Here is a 10,496-nt window from a genome sequence, read left to right as displayed (position 1 = left end):
GATTAGTGTTTTGAGTATTCGAAGGGTAGAACCTCTAAATAAAATAGGTAATAAATTATATAATAAATTGAAATATTTGTTAGGCCATAGGGTATTTACATATAGAAATAGGTGTTAAGTATCGAAAAGTGCGATACCAGCGCTATTAGTGACATGGGACAGAAGTTTATCTCTGATCACGATTTTTGGTGGGAGTGCCCAGGACCCTGGATACGAGTCCAAAATGTCAGACGTCGATAAATGGATAGAAATTGTGAAAGAGTGCAAATACCTTCCCGAGAATGATCTTAAGGTAAATAGTACACGAGAGAATGTTATTTTTCATGGTATTAATTTTAATGTTAACTCAATTTAACACATGTGATAGAATAACATATACATTGATAGGTTACTTATGCTTCCTGTATCTTTCTTTATAACAAAATTAATTCTCTTTCAGAAACTTTGTAACATAGTGTGTGACTTATTAGTGGAAGAATCGAACATTCAACCAGTATCCACTCCAGTTACCGTGTGCGGAGATATCCATGGCCAGGTAAACTATCATGCTTTTGAGTTAACCTCAATGTGATATCGATAGTTAAAAGATAACGATAATTATTTCGATAACAAAAAGTATGAGATGCCTTCATAGACAATGATTGTAGTTTATAGTCACTAGACTGCGAATGTTTATGCAATGCAGGTATAATATGTTGAAACATGCAAGGTATATATAAGATATGTATACGACATATATACAAACTGTATGTGAGAGATGTGTAGGAAATACGTGTATATATCTACAAAATATTAATCATTTTATTACAATTTGCAATATAGTTTCAATTTTATGTGTATATCAATAAATTCTATGTGAAATAATTTTATTGTCTTTAATCTTGTCATGGCTTCTAGTAAGATTTAAAAATAACTTTGAATGAATGTTATATACTTCCTATATTCTATTGAACAAGATTCTGTGATATTTGTTATCTTGTCCAAATGTGTTCCATGAAATTATTAGGTACTTATCTTATTTCAGTTTTATGATCTAGAAGAATTATTTCGTACTGGAGGTAATGTGCCTGATACAAATTATATATTCATGGGAGATTTTGTAGATAGAGGGTACTATAGTTTAGAAACATTTACCCGTCTACTCACACTCAAAGCTAAATGGTCTGATAGAATAACATTGCTTCGTGGAAATCATGAATCCAGACAAACTACTCATGTTTATGGTTTTTATGGTTGGTATATATTACATTATAAATACTATTTTAAATCAATTTATATTTTTTGCATAAGTAATAATGGAGTTTATTATTTTTCATACAGATGAATGTCTAAATAAATATGGCAATGCTAATGCATGGAAATACTGCTGTAGGGTATTTGACTTGCTCACAATTGCTGCTGTTAGTATTTACATATAATAAATGAATTGAATGAGGCATATGTACATGTGTTTAATATAAATATACATGTTTTTATTTAGTTAATCGACGAACAAGTATTTTGCGTACACGGTGGATTATCTCCAGAACTTAATACCTTAGATCAAATCAGGACGATTGAAAGGAATCGGGAAGTTCCACACAAAGGTACTTGGATTGTTGTCATACTATTTTGCATACAATACACTGTATTTATATTTGTTACCTAATATTGTCCTCCAGGTGCTTTTTGCGATTTACTCTGGTCTGATCCAGAAGATGTACAGAAGTGGACTGTTAGTCCACGAGGAGCTGGTTGGTTATTCGGAAGTGAAATAACATATAATTTCATGGAAATCAATGATCTTCAACTTATTTGTAGAGCTCATCAATTGGTACATGATGGTATGTATCTTTATACATATTTGCAAATATCCAGGTTTCCACAAATTAACGAAATATTCGTGGCGTCACCGATTCGTAGCGAATATTTCGCGTTAGTCTGTCAGTACTTTAAGACTGATACGTATGTTTTATATTATTATATATATCTTATATTCACGTTATTTACAGGTTATAAATTCATGTTTAACAATAAACTTGCAACAATATGGTCAGCACCAAATTATTGTTATCGTTGTGGTAACTTAGCTAGTATTTTACAGTTTACGACTGTCAATAAAAGACAACCAGTGCTATTCGAAGCAGTGCCTGATTATGACAGAGTAATTCCACCTGCAATCACTACACCATACTTTTTGTGATCTAACTTAGTGATCTGTTTGTCTGGATGCAAAAGGATGGTATCCGCGTTTAAGCTTTACGGAATTACATGACTGTTTCTTCATGTTGATGAATACAGGCTGGTACTATGACGGGGCATAACATTTTCAACAATATATCAAAGAGTAGTAGAGCGACCAGATTTTCAGTTGAGAAAATTTTTTTTATGTTTTTACGGAAAATCATGTGAATTAGTAACATCAGAATTATCATCCGATTATCGGTTCAGGGAATGTTTTTACATGTCTTTTAGAATATATAACCATTTTTATATGTTGAGGGATGAACTTTTATACATAGTGTGTCTGCCATTGCATCAGCCTGATTTTCTAGTTTGAGAAGTGTTTGGCATCGAAACAAATGTGAACACTGTGGTCTAGACGCTTTTGCTGTCTATTGTGTACATTCTGTAGAGCATTCGCATCTCAGAGCAGTATCGTGAAAATGTCGTTCTAACGGCTAAGAGCTTTTAAATAAGTTATGAACATAAAGAACAAAGGGTTCATTAACGAGTGAACGAATTAATGGGAAGCATTTAAACATTCCGACAAGGAGGAGTCTCTGAGTATAGTGAATGCTTAATTGATATTACGGTCGTTGCGCGTAGAATTCAGGTTTATTAAAGCGTGAGCATATATACTACTGTTAAGGTCTTCCTGAGTATGTAATTAATCTGTTTCTGGTTTAGATACTGTGTGTGCTGCGTGCAGTTCTTTTTATTCTAGATGCGCAATCAGTGTTCTTAGCAGCATAAATTCGGCGGTTTTGCCGAGGTACAAATAGTATGTAGCAGTAGCCAAAGTTTTCCTGCCTAGGTAAGGAGATTCATTAGAACATGTATTATATGATAGAGGTTTTTCTTAATTACTTGTATGCACGTGATACCTTTATATTTCATTCTCGTTCTCTCCTTTATTACGTGCTTAACGTATCACTAACAAAATGTGTTTAAGTAATTGAAATCCTTTCGGAGTATCGGCCTTTTCAGCCACGTTTCACTTCTATGTGTACAAAGCAATAGTTTGAATATTGTAATATTCTCAGAATCTTTGTACAGTTTCCACGTCGTATGCCAAATCGCTGTCGTACTGAATAACTGTAATAGCTAGATCGTCGATAAGTTGATTAAATGTAGGGAGCAATTTTTAAGAGCCGAGACCTTTAGCAATGTGCCTCTAAATTAATAAGCGTTTACGTAATATAATGATACGATATCGATACATAATTAATGGAACGCACCGGCCATTGCGTATCGTAAGCCTGAATTCTGACCATCGATTTGCTAGCTCATGATATTCCTAACCGATCACAGACCGACAAATATGGCATTGGCATTGGCACTGGCTGTCAAGTTGAAACTACTCTATTTTGAATTTTGTGATATAGTTCAAGTGAGGCATGTGAAAATTGCGTCGACGTTTGTAACGATTTTCCATGTCGGATCGTTTGAGGATGTTTTGAAGACTTGTTATTTCAAAAAGTATAGTCAACTTTTGAACAGTGCCTTCAGAACTATAACACGACGGTCTATATAGAAATAAATACTTTCTACTGACGGATAATCATAGACGAACTAGGACGGATCATATAAATAACAGAGAGAGCTTAACAAAGGGTGTGTGTAATAAGGGAACTTTTTTTTACTTTTTTATATTCCAAAAAAAATATCATTAAATGTCCCTTTATCGTACTTCGACTTTATTATCATGTAAGATATTTCGGCGTCCGATTCGATTGTTTTACATAATACTTTGTACATTTTACAACATTGTCGATAAAAAATAACGATTTATAATATATATCCAGATTGTTACACGATACGCAATTATACAATTTTACATTAATCACCGCTTCTATATTTTACATTTGTCAATATTGTATTAGATAGATCGATTATACGATGCAAGACACGGAGTTTACGTTACAAACTCGACTGGTCGGTTTTAAACACGAAGGTGTTTAATGCGAATGCCTGTGTAGTACGAACATCCTAGAAACCGTAAAAGTATTAGCCTCTGTCGCTGCCCAGGTGTTCGCAGATTACACCTTTGGAATGCCTCTGTCTGTGATCGCTTTAATCTTATCGAAGTGTCCAAGCGCTTGCGACAATTTCTACGTCGGTAAGCTCGTGTGAATAAAGACAATGACATTAAAGGAAGAGACTAATTTAGCTTAATGTTCATGTGCAGGAGCTTGAACACTGCGCATAATCCTTAAAGATCTCACAGGTAGACATCATTTTAACGAATATGTACCTTGAAAGTATAGACTTTGTTATGTTAATGTAATGAAATGTCTGTAATAAAACTGCGAAAAAATTGGAAATAATCACATCAATCTCAATAATACTCCCGGCGTAATTACTATCATTGCTATTGTGATAAAATAAAAGTACAATATAGAAAGTTACTGCACTGTTGTCGAGCGGTTGTGAGAGGAGAAAGAGAGAAGTCGTGTGTACAGGTGTGGGACGTGGAACAATAAAGAAGATTTCGATAAAATTTGTTCATCTTTAATTAGTTTATTTACTTGTAATAATATTATTTTCATCGTATATATAATAATTCTATTTACTCCTTACTATTTATATATAATAATATAGTGTATTTATGTTCACTATGTATAATATATTATCTACATTTATAATCCCTATGAAAGGCATCTCCAAACAGACTTCAGATTTACTTCTTTTTTCTTTTTAAAATATTTTATTTATTCATAAAAATACAGGGGGTTTACGTGCCACCTGTGAAATCCAGCCTGTTTTGCCCGGAACCGATAACTTCCGATTCATTGGTCGGATTGAATAACATTGTGTATCTTACAGCCCCCAATCCTTGCGAACAACAACGAATTTATTATCCCTTAACATCCTCTATGTACACGTATTCGTGCAAGCAACCTCGGAAGCTTCGTGTTCTACTTAAAAAAATCTGCAGCGCGTTCATCTTTCGCTTCTCGTTGTATCGTATGCAATCTGCGATTATATTAACTAATATCACTCGCCCACTGGGTAAAAATGATGACGAATCGAAACGATTTCGAGAGCTTCGGTACACAAACAACGAAATGCAGTGAAAAAAATGCAACGGATAAGCTCGATGAAACCTTATAATCCATGAAATCGTTGGCAATAACGTGAAATAAATTAATACTAAAACATTCATTTTTACAACTAACATATATATTCTCTTCTCCATCGACTAGAGTGTTTGGTCTCAAGATATCGCATCGATAAAATAAACAAAAAAGAAAAAAAAAGAAGAAAAGGAGACGAATAGACTGCCCAATCTGCACAAGGCATTACTAGTCTTTTCCCATAATTTGATTAAAATATTCATGAACCATTACTCCCTCGTTCGCGTTGGAAGTCGAGGTTGTAATAAAATTGTATGCAAAACATGCCTAAGTACAACCTCTTGAAACAATTTTCCCCAAAAATGATTATAAAATATACAAAAACAACAGGAAATGCATGAGTCGACCTCTAACGATTCCCAGTGGAATAATAAGTCCTCGCAAATGCGCTAAAGCGAAATGGTTCCGTTACAAACGAGAATTCGTAATTCGCGCCAGCGAGCTTCGCTAACAAGTTCCGTTGACGGTGACGCAGCATCCGGTTCCCGGCAGAACGGCGATTCACACGGCGCCCAAATCTCAGTTACAAAAGGAATAGTCGAAGGTAAACGAGACGATAAAAATGTACTTCCTAAACGTAGGTAGAAATTGGTAACTTTGACTCACTCATTGAAAAAGTATTATTTTTTTTTTTCTCGCCAATCCGGCATTCGTGCTTCTTCTTACAGCCCGTCGTTTCTGGGTTAACCTTTGCATTGCGCGCGCTTCTTTCAGTTGTGTCGCGGCAAGCGGCGCACTTCAGCGTCAACCGAGTCGTTTGAAGTGATGGTGCACGCTCGAAATTTCGCCAGACAGTTTCGCCGTTTTGAAGGGGAAAACAGAATCGATCAACCATTGGACTATCATTCGTGGCGAGGATGGAGGATCGTCGAGGACCTGTCGGTGAGTGAAATTAGTGACAAACTCATTCAATCCGTTTTAACGCGATGAAACGTCGTACCATCGCCTTCACGGTTTTTTGGTTCGACTGTTTGCAAACGATCTCTGTTCCATCGCCTCGTATCATTGAACGCAAACGAACCTTTCCTAGAAGCTTTTAACGCATTTTTGGCGATACGAATCGATACGATCGAGCGAAATGAACACATGTGCGTTTTTTCGTTTTCTTTTCTTTTAATGAAAGCTCGAATCGTGTACGTGTAATTATCACGCGTGATTTCTCGTTCGCGCACGATCACTCGGTTTACGCGGGAGAACACTGTGTGGCGCCGCTCGACATTATATAAGAGCAGGTATAACACGGAATTATACAAAGAGACAGGACTAGTACTTTCAACATAGTTATTATTAAACTTTTCGTACAATATGTACAAAGTTAAACCCACAAACGAGAGGCGTATATTTCTTTTTTTTTTAAATTTCTTTACTTTTTTTTTTTACTTTTGCTCTCAATAGACTCTCACTCGCACTTAAATATTAAAGGTTGGGCATGATAATACTCGCGGGTAGTATAATGCCCTAAGTCTTGCTGATCCAACGCGTAGCTCTCCCGTAAGCAGCTACTGTACTCCCAGACATCGATGCACATTTTCATTTTATACAATATACATATTTATATTTATATTTATATATTTATATTTATATATATATACTTATATATATAATGTAATGTAAAGACAGTCCAACTCGGTGCTAGAGCTCTTTCAACGCGATATCCTCTCTATCCCCTTATCGTTTCGCGACCGATGACACTGCCACTCGTATGTACAATACACTAATAATAAATAGGATGCGACAAGAAAAAGGGTCGTTTCGTGGGAAGTACATAATCTTTACGACCTAAATAACGAGAATGAAAAAGACATAACAGGAAAAGTGGTTCTGGTATGGGGTGGGGGAAAAAGGGGGATGGAGGATGGAAAGGAAATATGGAAAGGGAAATAGAATACCTATACAGGTTAGGAAATAGAAGGAAAAGAGAGCGAAAGGAACAGGATCCCCTAAAATACCTCATACGCGTTGCTTCCCCTCTCTATTGCACTGTACAAACGGTAACTTCAAAGCAAACATTTTTCGCGCGCAAATACGAAAGAAATAGTGTAGAGGGCGCACGCGCATGCACCCGAAAGGGAAGAATTAAAACGTACACGAAACGCGTGCTGGCCAATGGTCAAGATCATCCCCTTAACTAATTTAGCGAGGTTTCCGTACATATATACGTCCTTTATCTCCTCATCTCGTTTCTTCGATTTTTGTTTCATCTTTTTTTTTTTGCAACCTCATCGACCGTCCAATTGAACACAGAGACAAAGTGTACGATGATGTCCGGGGAATACAGGAACCGTTACCCCCAGTTCCTAAACCTCAATTAATATACATGTTTACCGTATGAAGTATCCCATCGTTAGTTAAGTCTTATAGTATGGACAAGTATCCCTAGGCTAGTAGGCCCAAGGTCTGCGAATAGTTCGTGTTGATTTCTCGGCAGCGTGCGCTCGCGATCACGAGGTCAGCGAGTCGCGTCGTCGATGGGAAACGGTTAGGGCCAGACACGTTCTCACCTCGCGGGGAACTTGATTCGTGGAACACGTGTTGAGCAGAGACTCGATCGGTGGTGACGCGGTGATTGGTAAAAAGGGCGTTGACGAAAACGGAAGGAAGGTAGATAAATGCAACGACCGAAGAGCGGTTCGGATCTTCGGGGCCAGGGGGATCGTTCTCGTCGTCCTCGTGATCGCGCGCGCGCGGTGATTAGAGCGTGTTTAACGATAACTTCTATGGAGGCAAGATGAAACAGTCACGTCGTGATAGAACGTGCGCCGATTAACCATTACATGCGTATACGAAGAGCGTTGTTTCTTTTTTTTTTTTTTTCTCTGTTTGCCCAAGGACGCGAACTACAGTACGAACTGGCGTTAGCCATCGGTTCCGCTTTTCTTCAGCCTCTTCCTCCCTTTTTCTTATACTTTGTTTAAATTCGTTTTTCGTCCTACAAACGTGTAGTTCGTTATCTTAAATAATTGAGCCAATCCGGAGAACCTGGTATTTCCGGGTCGCGAAGAAAGCAAATATCACACACGTGTGTCGGCGACACGTACATATACACATATGTATGTCTACTGTATTTTGCTAAAGCGGGAACGATCTCTCTAGGGACCTTTCGTTCTTCCCGATGCTTCCCTGCAAGAGAGAAATACCAAGTCTCTTGCTGTTCGTGCTTCTCCTCGTTCGTTTTTCTCTGATTTTTCAATTTTTTTTTTCTCTCCCGCTGCACGTTTCATTCTTTCTCTCGTTATAATACTATGAAATTATCGCAGTCGTTTCAGCGAGGAATCATAGAAAGAACAAACTCTGTCGGATTGGAGCGGCGAAGCAGCCGGAAACGAAGCGCGCACGTTCGAACGATCCGACCCTCGGCTCGATTATCACCGTGAAAGCTCTCTTATCAGCCCTCTTACTTGGGAAGGGACGTAGGGGAGTGGATGGGGCGGTCTACGAATTTCACTCGAACTATGTAAAAAACGCCTTAAGTTAGAGATTTAAAAAGTTTGTCGCGCAAGTGGAAAATCAGCGTTTAAAAATCCATTTAAAAATCCTTTTCGTTTTGCGAAAGATTTGCAAAGATCGCCGCGCAAGTAAACCTTATCAAAAAGTTATCAAACGCCTGGCCGCCACGTGTCGGTGGCGGGGAGCGTGTAAAAGTAAGTCTCGAAGGTTCTCGTAAGCTCTAGAGAAATGAGTCTCGCGATCCGAGGGGAGGATCGGACCACCCGAGTCAGATGGAAACGGTGATAACAGGTGTTTGAATCGACGAACAAGGACAATGTGTCTTCGACCGGTGAGCGATGCACGTTAACGCGGTAGAGAGATTACGTCGATGGCGATGAAGTGTGAATTAACAAAAATTGTGTACATATATATATGCATGTATGTATACATATACATATAGTCTTCTGTGTTGCGCGCTTGGACCATGATTCGGAGTCGGTTGGTGGACGACGAGGACGACAACAATGAGAACGACAGTTATCGAGATATCGGTGATTCTGTTCCAAAATGTATATAACGCAGGCTTCCTCTCGTGTTTGGTAGACTCGATCTGCATACTCGATCTCCTCCCTTCCCTTCTCGGTTCATCGTTTGCCAAAGTTTCTGCTGAAGTTGGAGACAATTCGACGTTGATCAGCGTTTAGCTTTGTCTCTCCTCTTATTTCGAATGGTAACTGAGATATCACACTTGCGCTTGGCGGGGGTACGTGATAACGACGATGGTCAAGGGTTGGAATCACGTGGATGCACCGATGACGGAGAGAGGCGTTGAATTGTTGATCGTGTGTACGTGTGTGTATGAATGTATGCATTTGCACCTGAATGGTTCAGTCGTTTCTTTTTTTTTTTTCTATGTATACTCGTGCGTAGGAAATAGGAGGTTCGATGTCCCCACTGATCGATCGTTCTACGTTCTTTAGCGACTGCTCGTCGATCGTCGTCATTATTATCATTGCCATCATCGTCAACATTATCGTCGTCGTCGTCGTTATTATTATTATGATCACCATTATCATCAACGTCGGTCGAGTGATCGTATCGGTCGTTTTGGTAGTCTGCTGTTTTGAGTTGATAGTGATGGAGGATAGTAGTAATAGTAGCGGTAGTAGTAGCAGTAGTAGCGGTAGTAGTAGTAGTAATAGTAGTAGTAGTAGTAGGTGGTAGTAGTAGATGGCCTACAGTGAGCGTACGTAACGAGAGTCTTATTATCGATCGGATTATGCAACGTGAACACACAATGACGTAGTTGCGCGGTACTGCGTACAGAAATATATTATTATAGTCTTTTAGTTTCGATAAAAAAGTTCAGTTCCCTCCTCGATTGATCTCTCACCTCGAGGTGGCGCGCTTTCTCTCTCTATCTCTCGCTCGTCCTCTCTCACCCTCTCTCGCACCCTTTCTTACTCTCTTTCTCTCCCTCTCTCTCGCTCTCTCTCTCATCCTCTCCCATTCTCTCCCATTCTCTCCCTCTCTCGCTCTCCAACTTTAATATTCTTTCATCACTTCTTCTTTCTCTCCTTATTTAAAGCATTCTCTCTTCAGCTTCCGCTTCCTTCGTCATCTCGTTCCTCTTCCGTTCTATCTCTCTCTCGTTTTTTGTTTCCTCCCTTGCTTTTCTTTTTTGTTTATCACGTTTTCTCGCACGGTTTCCCAGTGCCCCCCTCTACC

At 38.5% G+C, this 10,496-nt stretch overlaps 1 protein-coding gene across 1 annotated transcript; it reads left to right on the top strand.

The window, feature by feature from the left end:
* Positions 1-189: 189 nt before the first annotated feature.
* On the top strand, positions 190-2,182 carry Ppv (Protein phosphatase V). Its single transcript, XM_076375851.1, has 7 exons — positions 190-292; positions 440-535; positions 1,025-1,232; positions 1,321-1,400; positions 1,481-1,586; positions 1,662-1,823; positions 1,992-2,182. Exons 1-7 carry the CDS (start codon positions 224-226, stop codon positions 2,180-2,182), a joined length of 912 nt encoding a protein of 303 aa, XP_076231966.1. The 5' UTR covers positions 190-223.
* Positions 2,183-10,496: the final 8,314 nt, after the last annotated feature.

Source organism: Calliopsis andreniformis, chromosome 4 (assembly GCF_051401765.1).
Source record: "Calliopsis andreniformis isolate RMS-2024a chromosome 4, iyCalAndr_principal, whole genome shotgun sequence".
NCBI classification, from domain to species: domain Eukaryota; kingdom Metazoa; phylum Arthropoda; class Insecta; order Hymenoptera; family Andrenidae; genus Calliopsis; species Calliopsis andreniformis.
The sequence above is the reverse complement of the archived record's forward strand: the minus strand, read 5'-3'. Positions and strand labels throughout refer to the sequence as shown.

Coding starts and splice junctions, on each gene's coding strand:
- Ppv (XM_076375851.1), top strand. CDS start 224: ATGTCAGACGTCGATAAATGGATAGAAATTGTGAAAGAGTGCAAATAC. Junction 536..1,024: donor GCGGAGATATCCATGGCCAG/GTAAACTATCAT, acceptor ATCTTATTTCAG/TTTTATGATCTAGAAGAATT. Junction 1,824..1,991: donor TCATCAATTGGTACATGATG/GTATGTATCTTT, acceptor CGTTATTTACAG/GTTATAAATTCATGTTTAAC.